At 37.8% G+C, this 16,970-nt stretch overlaps 1 protein-coding gene across 3 annotated transcripts in view; it reads left to right on the top strand.

Moving 5' to 3' along the window:
- The first annotated feature begins 843 nt into the window (after positions 1 to 843).
- pik3c2a (phosphatidylinositol-4-phosphate 3-kinase, catalytic subunit type 2 alpha) overlaps positions 844 to 16,970 on the top strand; it is a 43,115-nt gene continuing 26,988 nt past the window's right edge. The window contains exons 1-4 of one of the 3 annotated variants that reach the window (XM_088611023.1): positions 844 to 988; positions 8,125 to 9,322; positions 16,002 to 16,102; positions 16,610 to 16,767. In XM_088611023.1, coding sequence (XP_088467149.1) covers positions 8,201 to 9,322; positions 16,002 to 16,102; positions 16,610 to 16,767 — 1,381 coding nt within the window. In that variant the 5' untranslated portion in view covers positions 844 to 988; positions 8,125 to 8,200. Of the gene's footprint in view, positions 989 to 3,023; positions 3,168 to 8,124; positions 9,323 to 16,001; positions 16,103 to 16,609; positions 16,768 to 16,970 lie in introns of those variants that run through there. The other 2 variants (XM_088611021.1, XM_088611022.1) reach the window with 2 other exon arrangements.

The following is a 16,970-nucleotide window of genomic DNA, read 5'->3' on the forward strand; positions in this document are numbered from 1 at the left end:
TTCAAAACTCCGCGTAATGGGACACCATAGTCGGGCTACAGGGAACAAGCCGCTCATCCTACTTGACATTGTATGTTTGTGAGTCCAGTGGTGCAAAGATCACAAGCAATTGACTACCAAGCAGTGGAAAACTGTGATATGGTCAGATGAATCATCTTTCACCATGTTCTTGACAAATAGCCAAGTGCAAATGTGGCACCAACCAAAACACTTCTACAGCCCTGAGTGCTTAGTTCCAGCAGTGAAGGGTTCTGATATTTCTTTAATGTGGTTGGGCATATTTTATTGACATGGTTTGGGTCTACTTATTCCTTTAGAAGGTAAGGACAAAGCTAATTTCTCCTTAATGGTGCCGAATGGTCATCTTCACATCTTTCGGGATGACAATGAATGCAGAATCCCAGATGCTGGCTGTCTCTATGCTATGGCACATACAGGCTCGACACTGTATTGTGACTTTACATTAGTGGGTTTTTTTTGTCTGCCATCTGTAACTGTTTTTTATTCATTTTCAGATTTCTTTTTAAAAACCTGATCTAGTATCTTTGTTGGTTGTTCTGACAGTGATAGGTCAACCACTTACAGTAGGTGCTACACTATCAACCGGATCGTATCGGCTACCTATACACATTCCTGACATACAGTATTTCACATGCGTATTTCCTTTTTTGTTGTTTTTGACAATGTGCATGAATTGGATTAAAAGGCTTCCCCTGCTGTACATATATCCTCATAAGTGTGTCACAGAACTAGAAAACCACAAAAATGATCGTTTTCCTGGAATCATTACCTGATTTGCTGAAAGCTACAACGATACACTTTGACTCTGCATTCTCTAAGCTGGTCAGAGGGCGGCACTGTTGCGATTGGTACGCGCAAACTGCACTGCAGCCTCGACTCTGAGACAGGAACTGACGTCGTGTCTCTGGTTGGATGGATACAGTTCCAGCAGCAGGAAAATGGCTACATCGGTCGCTCACTCTGTAAGGTGGGAAATGTTTATTATTTCTTAAAACCGTGCTATGCGGCAGTTAGGACAGCCAATTCAGTGTGTTTTGTTTATGAGGACCAGTAAGCTTGGTGGTGTTTCGGACGTGTCCGAGCCTTTTCTTTGTTGAATTTCACTTTGTTGGCAGGTTGCTGTGTTGATAGTTTTAAATTATTCAATCAGTGTAGGATAAAGTTCAGGAGCCTGGGTATCCTTTGACTAAAGGAGCTAGGAAGCAAGTGCTCTTTATTGATATTTCAAAAATGTGTTTCACGGGCCAAAATAATTTCTCATCTCTAGCAATAGTGTGTAAATAGTAGGGATTTTTTTTTATTGTTTAGCGAGTAATTTACTGTTGAATGTTTAGCCTCCATAAAATAAAGATTAATGTGCTTTGGGTAAAAAAAAAAAATCACTTTCGTTTCCCTTCCTGGCATTGTGAACGTAATTTCTTTACATATGTTGGTGCTCTTAACATAAGACGCCGTTCACAAAGTGAAGTGATAAAAAAACTTTCAAAACTACTCTTATTTTGCATTGGTTGTATTCGTCTATCCCCCCTCTTGCACAATAATCAATGAAAACAAGTCGCATTAACTTAGGTGTTTTTATATACGTACTGTAGCCCTGAAGTGGATCTCATTGTAGACTTGTAATACTGTACCTTTGGATACTTGCTAGCATTAATTAACCTTTGAAAATCTGTTTTCGATGCGCAAGTTTTTTGTACCGTTGTGAAAGTGCCCGTGTATTACATATGATGCTTTAGTTTAATTGTAAGATTCTTGACAACATTTTCTCATTTCTGTCTTCCGAATTTGAGAGAACTGTGCATCAGTGATTAGAAATAAGTCCATTTGATTTTTCATCTGAGCAGCGTTCACTTCCTGAACTCCCTTTTACAGTGTGACATTAATCGTTTTTTTGTTTACATTTGAAGTATAAAAGATAGCATTTTGCGGATTCTAGTCCTAGTGTTACAAAATTCCCAAAACGTCTTTAAGGTCAAAATGATTTGCCTCTCACGCTTAGGGGTTATTGTGAAATTAATGGTAATCGCTACTCTCTATTACTAATAGTGTTAGTAATGTAAAATCCCACACATTCTGTGAAAGACGAAGCAAGTAGCCTACATGGTGGAATCCACTTGTCTCCAAGGCAGTGAAAATCACAGTCAGATGAGATTTCTGTTTTGTGTGCTAATAGTGAAACAAAATACTGTATTCAAGAGAAAAGGCTTGTGTAACTGTGCAGTCAGGGCGTTAGAGATCTTCAGTTTTTCACAGTAAGAAACAAAAAGAGATCTGTCAGCTGAGACTAAAACTTGCAGTCCAGTGCTCGGTGACGTTTGTTGGAGTGCTTTTCTGTAGATTATGTGTTTATAAAGGGACCTTAGGGAAGAGAGAAAAATGACAAGCTGCAAAGATACGTGTTCAGTGTGTACCTTCACCTTGGTGGTGCACCATTAACTCCTTTATTTGCTGCAAAGCTCGTGATATCAATAAGGGCTTGTCATACCAGTGCTGAATCCAAGGCTGTTTCATCAGGCATTATGTAGTTGGCAGTTCAAGTTCAAATGGTATACAGGATTCTGTGACGTTTTCATGGAAAACTAATTTCGTAGACTGAACCATATTTTTTTTCAAAAAGAAAATATATGGGGTAAACAATTATAAAGGTACAGGGACAATTTGTTGAAGTAGTTTAATGTGCTACAGTTGTTACTAAATTGTTTTTTTATATAATTGCCTATTTGGGAATATCTTTAGGGTAAGGTGATGTATCTGTTTGATATTCCTATTTATGTAGAGTGTTACTGGGTTCCTGCCGGGGCTGTTTTCTCATGACTCTCACTGGCAGGCTGTCCCTCCTTACTGTCTTTCTCTTTCGCACCTCCAAGCCTGGCTCTTACCTCTGTGCCAGCTCAGCTCAGTGTCAGTCTCCTGAGAACTGCCTAAATTAGTCAACTCCTCAAACTAATGCTGGGCTGAGCAGGTCAGAGATTGAGAAGTTCTTCAGATGGATGGTCATTTAGGAGTGCACTACAATTAAATCTCAAATTGGACCTTAACGTCTCTTATTAAGCTTTAGTTATGTGTTTTTTTTTTTGCATTTCTGAATTGTTTTTCATTTTAATGTTTAATTCTGTAAGCAGTGATGGAACTACAGGAACTTTAAGGTAATCATGTTTCAGTATTTGGGATGCAGATTACATTTCGTCAAAGATAAAACTGAATGTGAAGCCTATTATGTTAATCAGAAGAGCTTCATTTACTGTTTGTAGCGTTGGGGTTTATTGGTGATTATCTTGATGTTTGCAGCCAATATTCTTAAGGTTTTATGTTTTAATTCAAATTTTCTACTCGTAGCAACTTATTTCATCACTTCCTGAGCTCCAAATTGCTGTTCTGTGACAAACTACCACCTTTAAAAAAAAAAAAAAACAATTGTGTGGAAAGTTCTGTGAGAGTCCATGCTGCATTGTCTTTGATATTGGGTCCAGCCAAAATATTGCAGCCAGCATAAAAAAGCTTTAGCTTGAACAACTTCCAACATACCACAGCTGCCTTGTTTCTTTACTGGGACATGGGGACTTGAGAACAAGTTATTTTTTGACATATAAATAACCAAACATAAGTTAAATACAGAACTGTAAATGATGCAGCAACGTTTTCACTTCGGGCAAAGATGTTGACGAGCGAAGGCTATTTCTGTTTAGTGTGGGAATAACACACACTCCTTGGAGGCAATACATTCAATGTAATGAATGTTGTGTAAAACTTTGTGTTAAATGCTGGAAGATTGGTCATCACCACTTCCCTTTTTACAGTTCACTGTTTAGAGGCACCTCATGTTGCAAAACCCTGTTGTAAAAATCAAATTATGCAGTACTATTGGTTTGTTTTCAGGGGGCATATCCTGCCAGTGCTTATCTAAGAATGCTTTGTAATCTGTGAAAACAGCAGGAAGTTCAGCCTGACAATCTTCAAATTAACAAAGCTTTCTCGAAGCCAAGCACCGCACAAATAAATCTTTAAACTCGAAGGACATGAATTAGTTATTCATTTCTCTCGTCAAGATACAGTTGTACTTTGATCTGCTGTTCGCTGGTGTGCTAGGTGTAATGCTTTTTATATCCAATGGACACCAGATCACCAAAGTCTTCCAGGGATTTTTTCCAAACACTACTAATGTGTACAATGAGAATACATAAATAATGAGCTGACAATTATCAGTCCTTCAGGTAAGAGCTCTGCAGGGTTTATTCTGCATTTTAAATCATAAACTACAGAGTTTTTTTTTAAAATAACAATTGTTCAATAAAACCCAGAGTCTAACTACAGTAAACACAATTCATTCATTGGCACATATAGCAGAAGCTATACTATGGCTCTTGAGAACACGAGGATCCTTAAACTCCCCTTGAGAAGTCTTTATACCGTTTTATAAAAAAACATTCTTTATTGTAGACCTACAAAGAGGCAGCTCACACCTGATGGAGGCTCCATGCCCAAAATATTGTGATTTTTTTCTTCCTTCTTGTACTGATGCAATGTGGAATTAACCTCTGCTTGGTACTTGAAATTGAATCACGTTTTGTTATCAGTAAGAATTGTTGAATACACAAATCATATTTTTACATTCAGAAGACTGTCTTACTGGCAGGTTTCATGCTCAGATATTTTTCCTTTTTAGGGCTTTCACAAAAATGCCCGCCTTTTAAGTCATGGCCTTGAATGACTGTCTTGTGTTGTTGTAACTTTTGATCTTTGTAACTTGAGAAGGAAAGGGAAATCTTGAAATAGACTTTATTTTTTCTATACATGAAAATCTTAACTGGGAAAGAATTTTGGTACATTGAAAAACATTTCAATAAAGCAGATAATCAGTACAGCACAGATTGTGTCTTTATGACTGGCATGATTTCCTTTTTTCAATGGAAGTAGCTGAACACCATCTACGTTTTCTAGCAATAAAAGTTAAAATATTTTCTTCATAGGAAAAAGTTACTAGTTCTCCCTGCTGGCATAGTGGGTTGGCAGGGTTGAACATCTTGCCCTTACTAACCCTCAGCTCACTGAGTGTGCTGTGCCAGTCTGTTTCTCATTTGCTCAATTACTTTACCTTATTGTTTAAATAATATTAGGAGACTAGGATGTTCTTATGTTGGGTCAGTAGGAAAGGATCTGATCTTTTATAACAGGCTCTGATATGAAGTAGGACACAGAAGTGCTAAACTCTCCCTCCATTTTTTTGTGGCTTTGTGTAATATTCAAAAAGAATAGCATTACAATTAGGGACTGAACTTTTCACACTTCGTTTCTGATCACATGGTGCCTCTTTGGGAATAGTTTTGAGATGATTCAGCCTCTTGATTAAATGGGCAAAAAGCTTTTAATTGTAAAACAAGTTCAGGTATTTAAACATCATTCCTTGTCTGAGCATCTTGTTTTCTTTTGCTTCATCCTTCCATCACAGGCAAAAGGTTGCTTATCCCCAAACATGTTTAACTTACATGCCATTCTAGTCCTTCTGTAATTTAGTTTTTTTATAGCATCTTTCTAGCCATTGTAGTTCTGTTATGTGGGAGTTGAAGGCACGATTGCCTGACCAGTACTCACTGATCAGTAAGGGGATACAGTGATTCACATTTTTAAAAGATTTTAAGCTAAATTAATCATTTTGATGGCCTAACAGAAAATACTTAGGTCTAATAATTCAGTCATGAAGAGATGAAGTTTATAACTCTTAAACCAAAGTGTGCAAGCTCAAAATATTAATAATATCAGTACTGAGTGATCCACATTTTGTCAAGGACAAGTAAGATTCTTAAAAATATATTTTAGTGCACATTAATGTGCCCATGCTTCAACTTCTAAAGAAAGATTAAATAGCACATTAGCCTGTTATGCATTTAATATACAATACTGTACCACAGCTGGTAACCATACTGTTCCTTGGTTATTTCTAGCTTAGCTGATAAGGCTGTTAAAATGCATGCTATGAGCTGTAGATAGTTCTATCAAAAGAGACCTGCCTGGCTGCCTTAAATGTTAAATTGTTATGGCTTTGTTTTGTACATAGTTGCATGTTTGACTCACAAAAGAGTTAAGGGAAGAAAATGAGGATGTGATCTTCTGCAAAGTTCAGTCGTAGCATGAGAATGCTCACATAAAGAACAAGTGACAGTATTGTTAGAACTGTTGTTAGGAGGAACCATTCTGTGGGTCTTTAAAAGCTGAGCAACTTGCTGCCTGAAGAAAATAGCTCTGGTACATGCAGTGTAATACAAAATGACCTTTGTGGTTACAGGATCCCAGACTGAAACTACTGGCATGTGCTTGTATTTTACAGACCTGTGATGAAGAACTTTTATGCGAATTCTTGTCCATTTTTCTGCAGTGTACAAAGCTAGATAATTATGCTCAACCTCTTATTTTTTTGCAACACTAGAAATTACTTAAGTTTCCTTTTTGTACTATTTAATTCTTGTGAAAGGTGAAAATGTCTATATTAAGCTTTTTCTCAGAGTTTCCTGTGTAAAACCTAGACTTTTGTAAATGTACTGTATGAGGTTGCATGTGTGAGTGTTCCTTTCTTACAAGAACACTACTATGCTATATTGTAGACTTAAACTGCATACAAACATGCACATATATTGACTGAAGAATATGAACACATTTAAGAGTCGTTCTTAATCTCATATTTTCCAACATCCTTTTTGTTTAGGTTCTTAGTTTAAGCTGCAGGAGGTGGTTTACATAAAGAGAGGGGAATTTAGTGTCATGATATAGCTGGTGTTGAATTGTGGGTATTAGTTTTTCTGCTTGTAAACCTAAACTGTCTTTCTGCTACATCTTAATTATAAGTTACATGATGAGTACTTTGTGTATAAAAAATGTTAAATACAAACTTGTAAAGCCTTTTAACAGGTACACTGAGAATTCTGGAATGCATCTAAAGAAATCCATGCTGAAAACAGAGTATTGAATTATTCTTTTTTCAAACTGCTAAGCCAATTTTATTTTAATTGGAGTGAGTGAGTGAATCTTTGCCATCTTGTACTTAATCTGAAAATGTGCTAGAACATTTGTAAAAATGCATATCTATACACTTTTATTACAAATTTTATCATTTTTCATGTGAATATTGCTTTGGTAGAATGATGGATTAGTAAAAATACTATGCAAACATCTTTTCCACATTACATTTGTCATTTTGTATCAGGTATCAACACTTCAAATTATTCAGAGTGAATTGATATAAAATTGCAGACATGTTGTTAAACTCTATCACACCAGACCAAATATTCTGTTGACAGATATTTGTGCATTTGTATTTATAGTGTTTTTTGTACATTGTAACTGATAGCTAAGCATCTAGTCGCAATGAAGAGCTCAGTAAAACTGTCACATATCAGCTGTTTTAGGTTCTGAGTCTCCAGGTGGAAAGGATGTGAGAATTGAAATTTGACCTACAGTACAGTGTACGTCTCAATGGATTAATTGTGAGCTTTCATTTTTCTGTTTTGGACTAGGGATAGAAATTCTATATTTTTCTGTTTCACCTGTGGAGAAAAACACCCTGTGTTTCATGATCTGCATTTATTTAAAGTCTTTCTTGTATTTTGCTCCAGATTAATTCCGTAATGTGCTAAACATTCTCTCTCTGAGGTCTGTCAATGCCTGCCTGAAAAACTGTTTTTTCTGGGCACTTTGAAAGTCTATGTGGAACCATGGTTTGAAAGTTCAGTTGCTATCAAACTGAATTGCCTTTGATCCCTTTGAGTCCTCGTAGAATATACTCTTGTGGTTTGCTGGGATCTATCACTCCTTCACTCTGTGCTGATGCTACTGTAGACACTGTGCAGCTCCCAATGTGAGAGGAGGTTTATGGCAAAGACAGTCCTCATCCCGCCAAAACTAGTAGGAGTTAGAAGCCAGTGGGATAATTGTCAGTTCAAACTTGGCATGGTATGAGATAATAACAGTCAATTCCATATTTTATACAAATAAGAAGCGTTCTGATAGCATCGGTAGTTAGATAAGGGAATCTTTATTTTTGGATGGAACTTTATAAGCCTGTTTTGACTTCTGTGGCCTGACGTTAACTTGCTTTTCTGTTGTTGGTTTCAGAATCTTGAACGGAGTCCATTAAGAATCCATCCACAGCAGCACTGCGCTTTATTCATGGCACCTGTTAGTTGACACAATGGCCCAGATATCCAGTAGCAATGGGTTCCAGCAGAGTCTGTCCACCTCACCCGGGGCAAACAGGCCGAAGAATGTTGTTGGGAAGGAGGAGGCCCTGCAGATGGAAGCAGACGCTTTAGCCAAGTTGCAGGAGAAAAGGGCTGCATTCACTGTTGCTGCTAAGGCCTGTAATAGTGCAGGCCAGAAGGCATCTTCCACGCACAGGCCAGAGAAGGACCTCATCGTCTTCCCCGAGTCAGAGGCCAAGAAACAGTCGGAGAGAGATACATTTCAGAACATTGACGTGGAGAAGCTCACAAACAAGGAACTGGAGAAGCTGTTATTGGATGACAGCTTTGGTAAAAACAGTAAAGAATCCAGGCCTTTGACTTTACCAGGAGCGAGTGGGTTGAGTTCCTCGTTTTCAGGTCGGTCTTTCAGCCCCTCTCCGTTCCACGCTGGTCAGTGGACTCCTGGGCTCTCGCATCCCACAAACTCGCCTCTGCCTGGTTCCGTCATCCAGTCCTCCATTTTCCCTTCCGCGCCTTTCCCTAAACAAGTGTGCTCTTTCCAGAATGGTTTTAACCCAGGGATGCCTGCTTTCAGGGCCACTGAGCCGTTGTATCTTGGCCTGTCGGCTCAGCCCCACTACATGGCCTTCCCTGTCCAACCTGCAGCATCTTTGCACTCAGCAGGGGTTATGCCTATGTACCAACCAGCTGTAACTCCAGAGATGGCAAAGCTGTTTGACAAAATAGCCAGCACCTCAGAATACTTGAAAAATGGGAAATCCACCAGCACAGACTTGGAATTTGCCAACGTCAAGTCCATAGCTCCGAAACCCCTGTCCTCGGAATGGACAAACATTAGTAAATTTGAATGGCTCGATCTGGACCCTCTTAGCAAACCAAGGATAGAGACTGCAGAGGCCCCCAGGAGTAAGGAAGGAGCTGGGAGTTCAGAGCCAAACGCAGCCGGTGACCCCTGGGACGCTGTGCTTCAAGATGAGGGCCCAGCTGAGCGCTGGAGCAGCTCCCTAACAGCCACGGCTCAGCCCAGCAGGCCTGCTGTTGCCACTATCACCCGGAGCCACTCCCTAAATATTCCACCTAAAACTTTCCAACAGGGCCAGACCACACAGGTACAGTTTACAGTTTACTGTCTTTAGACATTACAGTATATCAACAATGTAGGCTCCGTGTGACTCTGTCAGCTCAGCGGTTGTTCTTCAACACAAAGAATCGGCAAGTATTAATGTAATGACTGCTTCCTTACAGGGTAAGAAACCTGGAGATACAGCACACAAATTTTGAAATCTGTAGCAGAAATTTAAAAAAATCAAATATAAAAATATCCTGTATCTTGAGAATTGTAAGAACCTGAGAAACGTTTTAAACGAGAGTAGGCCTGTCCTTATTTGCTAGTTGCTAAGTGATCCAAGAATCTCATCCAGCTGCTGCTTGAAAGAATCCTGAGTGTCAGCATTTTTACTACTTACTCATTTTCGGAGCAATGTTTTACAACTTTCATCAAGTGTCATTGCTTTTTTGAAGCCTGCTAGCCCCCTGCCAGTGTCTGTTAGCTGTATCTTTTCGCCTTGTCTTCAACTGCTCTAATTTTACAGGCCCAATCAAAGGGTGTGGCTGTCTACAGGAATTAAAGTGATAAATATGTGATGCAGTATTGATTGGTATTAATGAGGAAAGTAGTGTTAAGAGAACCAAACTACATCAGAGCCTTTCACAATTCCATTTGTACTGTTTCGAGTACATCTTTCCTCATTTGCCTTGTTCTGCAGCGCAGTCATACCCTTACAGAAAAGCTGATTTCCTGGCAAAAAACATTTAGTATGAATGAGGACCAGGGCGTGTATTTTTCCCAGAAAACACATTTCCTGCTGCATTGTGCGGTTTTCCTTCATATCAGGAGAATTCCATTGTGCAGTGTCTCAATTCTCAAGTACAGAGGTAGTCAGAACTTAAGTCTGACTTTACTGCTTGAATAGGTGTAAATACCTATGTCTTTTTTATTCATTTAATCTGAAGGCTTTGTGAATTTCTTGCTCAGACGTCTTGCTGATTCCTGTTGTGCAATTCAATTCATGAACAGTAGATTTAGGAAATTACAATTTGAAGACGTGTTTTAACATTTAAGGTTTATTCAGTTTTTTTTTAAAAAGAGGAAAAAAATTAAATGTTTTTGCATATTAATTTAGTTTTGGTAACACAGAGCTCATCTGTATGTGCCTTGTGGTTTTATGATCCTTTTATTCAGATATTCACGTTCACTGATAACTGATTGATCACATTACTAGTGCACTTTACTAAATTACTAGTGCACTTTCAGGTTTCCCCAAACACCTCGCAGAACTGTAACCTCAGAGCTTTTGTTCAGTTGTGTCATATGTTAAAAGGAAGACATGCTTTGCCATGAAAGTTCAGAAATGAATTGCCTTGCATATCCTAAGTACAGACTATTGCCATGAACAAGTCCATATGGCCTTCTGTATCGGTACAGCTCTTATCAGATCACAGGCTATCTGCTGAGAAAGCAGACTAGGACAGTATTTATTGACATGATATCATTGTGAGCCTGGTGCTGTCGGAAAGAGGAATTAAGCTTTAAATCTGCATATACTCATACAATTTCCTCCTTTCCTCCTGGAAAGGTTGGTTACCGGTAATGATTTAATAGATGCTCCATTAAATTCTTATTTTATAAATATATTTTATTCATTAGTTAATATAAATAATTGGTCAAAAAAGCTGGTAAATATTTACTTCAAGGAAACTGGTAGATTTCAAAGCCAGTCCAATATTCTCATGGCACATTGGTTTGTAACTGTAAGGAAGGGATTTTCAAACTTGGAGAATTTTTTTGAAACAAATTGTTACATTTCCCTGTAATTTTTATTTTTCTTTAATTTTAAGGTATTGCACACAGCTAGAGCTATCCAGCACATGGAGGACAATGCTGAGGCCAAGCTGAAGGAAACACATTTAATACTTCAGATGTTTTATACAACAAGGGCCTGGTCACTGAGTTACGACATTGAATGCTTTTACATAACAATATTGAGATGGGAATAAATGATCACAAGCATTTTAAGGAGTCATGCAGAATTTAAGATGGTGTTAGAAGCCATGCATAATTTAAAATCTTTTATGTAGAACAAATCGAATTGAAACAAGATTACAGGGCATTTTGGACACAGGTTATCTGTACTTATTCAACACAGCAGTCTGTAATGATGAGAGAAAGATCAGAAAGGCAAACTCTCCAGCCCTTAGCTACTTGTTATAAAATGCTTTCGGTTAAGAGGATGTTCCATATAGAACAATGTTGGTATTGCTCTGATTATTATTAAACATGTCGCAGGTCTATGGCATGACATTTGAAAAAGTCTCTGGACTTGAATAAGGAAGCATTTCATCATGTTCAGCTCTAAGACAGTAATGGATGTCATTAGAATTCATTCAGCGGTTGTACGTACGTGTGGGGAAATGGAGGGTCTGTAACATTAGGGACCATTTTACCAGAAGTCACGTCTGAGACTCAGCGATGTGTAAAGGAAGTGGGTGGGTCAGGTCTAATTTAAGAAAATGTCAATGTGTGAAACTCTATTTGGCACAGTGCAAGTTCACATCAGAAACCACGCGTTTTTCTCTGAGCGTGGCTTGGCAGATGATTGGATCTCAAAAGCAGGAGCTATTCTTTAATTAGTCCTTCTGACACTGTACCAGGCTGTAGTTAGCACTGTTACATCCCACTTGTTTTATACAGGCCCAAATACAGGATATGATTTTTTTTTTCTGGGAGGGGTATTGGTGTTACAGGAATACAGTGTGGAGGAGTACACTCGTAGTTCCATAGGAACTTTTTATCAGCCGTTTTTTTATAGACAAATTTGGCGAGATACTTCTCAAACTGAAACAAAAAGGGAACCCAATTGTTTAGATATACTCTGTTGACTTCCTCTTTGGGGAAGTAATTTTAAATGGAATTGTTCTACACACCTGGGACTAGTAGTTTAGTTTCCCTCATTTGTCTATAATTACACAGGATAACCTTCAAAGCATTTTACTCTGGTACACATTTTATTTATTTAAAGCATTTATGAAATACGAAAACTGCGCCTAAGTGACAAAAAATGTTTAGTTGCCTTTTCTCTAGTTGCATTGGCATTCTTCAGGAGAAAATTGAATGATTTGTCTGTTTTCTTTGTTTCTAATAATGCACAAGTGTCCTTTAAAAGATGAAAAGACATGTAAATCCATGTATATATTTATATATGAACATGATCATATGTATACGAGTTTGATGACCTCATTCTGAAGATTTTTTAAAAGCACGTTATTTATCTAGATCATAGGTTCCCGATCCAGAGACTAATTGAGGTACCAGAGACATTCTAGGGAGTCCCAAGATAAGCTGGACAATATTTTGTCCCAAAGTTAAGATTCTAAATCAATTTTCCAGTCCCTTATAAGATTCATTGTAGATCCAGCCTTGAAGTTGTTCCAGAATATTTATCATAGTAATATCAAAAATACTTTTTTGATTATTTTTAACGTCGGTGAGAGTGCTGGGGTGGCCCTGTTTAAAAGACTTTGATAAAAAGCTCTTAGAAAACTTGGGGGGCATCCTGTTATCCTGTTATGTGACTTATTATTGAATTACAACTACAGTAGAGAGAATTTTATAGCGCATTGTTTAGTATCTGTTTATTGAGCATTATAAATAGTTTGAATTAGATTTTAAAGTATGGGGTCCCTTTTAAAAGTGATAGCTTGAATGTGGGCTTCCATACAACCAGATGTTTTGCAGCCCCTGTTCTAAATTAATTTCACAGCATATTACAATTTGTGCATCTTGTCACATGTTGATGTTTATCCCTCTAGCTCTGCCGTTTTGCTCATGCTCAGCAACAGTATTCACAAGGCAAAGCAAAATAAGGTGAACAGTGCTGGATTACTGTACAACGGTGTACCGTTCTATTCTAAATTGTGCTTTTGTGAATTGTCCAAAAGCCTATGTTAGGTCTATATACTAAATTCTTTTTTTCTTAAAAATACTTTAATGGAGTCAAACATTTTTAAACATTTTCCTTTTTTTCCTTAAATATCACAAAGTATTCAAATGTAACTGGATTGATACATAATGGAATACAACACAGATTATTTTGGAGTATGTCACACTTAAAAATAAATTTATTTTTACATGGAACATATGCTGTTTAAGGTTTTTAGATTTAGATTTTTCCTCAGCTTTAATTTTCATGGCTGGTTTTATTGTATTGAATATACTGAAGGCCCTCTGGGCAATGTTACTGAGATACTACAAGACCAAGGAAAAATTAACATCTTGAATGCAAGGTACATTTGATAAAGATTTGAGGTTTTGATGTAGAGCAAATGACGGAGTTTGGCTTCCCTGTTGATATATTATCATTACAGTTGTAATTAAGGAGTTGTGCATATTTTTCTTACTGAAAATGACCACACACATTTTGGGTTTCATCTAGAGTTGATGTGATGTTTCACTCAAACAGCTGTCAGCTCACAGAAACCTGATACTACATCTAGCTCAGTTTTGAAAATCCAACCTGTTGGATACATACTAGGCACTTCCTGCTGGTGATCTCTGCCGGAATGTGAAACTGCTTTTAATCTTGCTCTGGTATTCTGGCAGAGCTGCAGTCTGTTTCTGGGTTAATTACTATTTATACTTGCAGTATTTATCTCTGAATAGGAAATAAATTCAGCTGCAGTATCAAACATTTCCCCTTTTCACATTTTCTGTTTTTTTTCAAATTGTTTTAGATTCCTAAATTTGTGATCCTCGGAAAAAATTAGAACAATGATTTTGGGAGGATTTGTAATGTTTAACAATTTGCTATACACAGTTATGTACAGAGAGTGGGGTACAGTGCAAAGACTATGAAACTATATATTAATGTTATATAAGCTTCTGTATCTTATAAGCTTCAGTTCTTTTCCTTTAATTCCATCAATCATGGAACAGACACTGACACTAAACCGAAGTGCTGTTCTGAATAGGTCAGTGTACAGAGGGACAACTAATGGAGACAATTATGGAACCATTGCATAGGAAAGACTAGCATTATTTTAATAAAAGATGGTGATGATTTTTGTTTATTCAGAACTGGTCAAATTTTATTTTATAAAGCTATTCACGTGGTTAGGAGTATGTGCTAGCACAACAAAAGAATGATCTATAAAGCAGACAGTTGACTTTGGATGTTTTGTTTCAAAATGCAGCAAAAACTTTGATATAAAAATTTAAAAGAAAAAAACAAGCACTTAAATGTCGTTCTTATAAATGTCATATGAGCCTTTAATCTATCTTGGGTAAACACTGTTTTCAGAAATAACACACGTGGTGTGCAAAGTTCTTAATTTAAAATGTTTGTGTGACAACATTGACATTAAATGTTCCCAAGCTAACTTTTAGAAGTTCAGTTTTTTTAACAATTTTTTTCTGTTTATTATTGTAATATACTGTATCCGCCCAGTTTGCAATTGTGTGTTTCTCAAGTCTTGACTCGGTTATAAACTCTGAAACCACACAAAGGGAGCAGTAAGAAGGACCCCCACAGTTCTCCGACTGCCCAACTTTTAGCCCTTCTCTTATAAAGATGCCGCAGCCCTGCACCAGAAGCTCAGCTCTGATTGGAGGAGAGGTACATCCCTCACTGACAGAACTGCAAGCTTGCGGTTGCCTGGGAAGTCATTGTGTCGCCTGCATCTGAGAAAGTTCTGGCAAACAAACCCAGTCCTACACGGACTACACAAAACCTGGTCATAATGTAGAGATTCAATGACATGACCTGCCACACCTGCATCGGATAGCTCAGCCTGCACTCGGGAAACCTCCTTTACCAGTGGAACCCCTCTGGAACTCCAGCTTTCTGTTCTCTGACAGATCTTTCATGGTTGTTTTTAATTGCTGTTTTTTTTTCAAGGAACATTTGCAGGTTTGAAAACTATAGTTGCAGAACACCATAGGATCTTGCCGTTTACAAAGGTTTGGTGCAGAGAACCAGTATGAACAGCCAAATTCGCATATAACCAAGCTGCCACGCCAATACAGTTGCATAATCTACTAGTGTATCGTATGTATAGGTAAAAGACATTAGTAACCCTCCCCTGTATGATAATTAAAGTACTAATGCAAGTTAATTAAAATAACATTGATGAGCTAAAACAAACAGCAGTATTCAGCAACTTGCAGTAATCAGCAAAAATAAACAACAAACATCCCTCCTCTGTGTCCAGCAGATGCCTGTACTTTCTCTACGTCCGTGACTAGCACACCCCACTGTAATGGAAAGGGCAGTAAACCTGTCAGTCAGCCTCTAAACCCATCTCCAGCTTGTCATTCCCCACGGAGCCGAGACCACCAGGAGCGTTGGTTACAGTATAAAAACAAGAGCATGCTGAGGTGCAGGTATGGGGCAGCGAGCAGGGACAGGCTCAGTCACTGGCTAGATTCCTCTCGTGATCCTAGCCTGTTGCACAGCTAATTTGACGGTTGCAGTTAACAACCTTCGGCTCCTTTTCATCCCGCTCTGCTCCTCTTCCATACAAGATCCCGTGAGCCGGACGGAATCGCGACAAAACAAATTTGCGAGTGTTAAATTCGCAGATATCGAGACCCTGCTGTGTTTAGCTCTCTCTGTGTACCAGTTATGTTGCCCATGTCTCTACTAGATGCCTGTTTTATGTAAAGATCAAAATCATAGACATTTGACAAAAAGAAAACAGTTTAACATTTGTGCAAATTGCTTTTTATTTCAGTGTGACAAGGGAATGGGGACTGCAACAGGGAAATATAATTTTCTTCAAGAAACGGAGGCACAAAATGAAGAGGTGGTCGATTTCTGTGAAGAAATTGCAAAGTAAGCTGCATGCTATGATCTATTTTAAATTATTGTCCATCAATTCTGTAGCTGTGTAATGTGGCAAATGTGGACCAGAAGAGACAATGATTTTGCTACCATTTCCCAAAAAAATTGGAATATTTAAGTTAACAACTACATCATAATATTATTATACAAAATTAAATCAGAGAAACCATTTGGAAATAAATGTGACACTGGCTTCAAACAAGTTTCATCTTCTTTTTTTGGACAAAGCCAGAAAAATTGGCAACAAAATTAATAATATATTCCCATCATTTATTTTACTGTGGCATACATTGAAGCAGTAGTAGCTGATGGCTAGTTTCCATTTTTCCAAAGATCTGTACTCCTTAGCCATAATCACAGCCTTGTACATTATTTACACACTGTTAACTGTGCTGAAATATACCAGTATTCTGTTTTCTTCAGGATTTTTACTTAATTCAAATCCACATACTTTTTTTATCTCCATGTTTGCTTTTTGTCATTTTTTTCCACTTTCAGATTGAGGTCCAGATTCCCTCATGAGGATGTGACCACTAACCCGGGCTATGTTTTAAGCCCAGTGATTCTTCAGAGAGATATGAGTGGTGAAAATGCCAGTGTCAAAGTGTGCATTGAAATTGCTGACTCTGAGCAACCAGTCACTTTTACCTGTGACGGTAAGATTGGTTAACTTTTCCCCACTGTATTTGCCAAATGTTTGGCCTTTCACATATCTCAGTGCTAAGCACATATACCATATATAGGAATTTTTAAATTATTTTGATAGGCTTTCAGAATTAGAAAAACCTGAAATGTGTGTAAGTAAACATTTTTGTTCCTTATTCTAAATGTTGCTCAGTTTCATGTCTACAAACGTCTA

This window comes from Lepisosteus platostomus, chromosome 18 (genome assembly GCF_059453375.1).
Source record: "Lepisosteus platostomus isolate fLepPlt1 chromosome 18, fLepPlt1.hap1, whole genome shotgun sequence".
NCBI classification, from domain to species: Eukaryota; Metazoa; Chordata; class Actinopteri; order Semionotiformes; family Lepisosteidae; genus Lepisosteus; species Lepisosteus platostomus.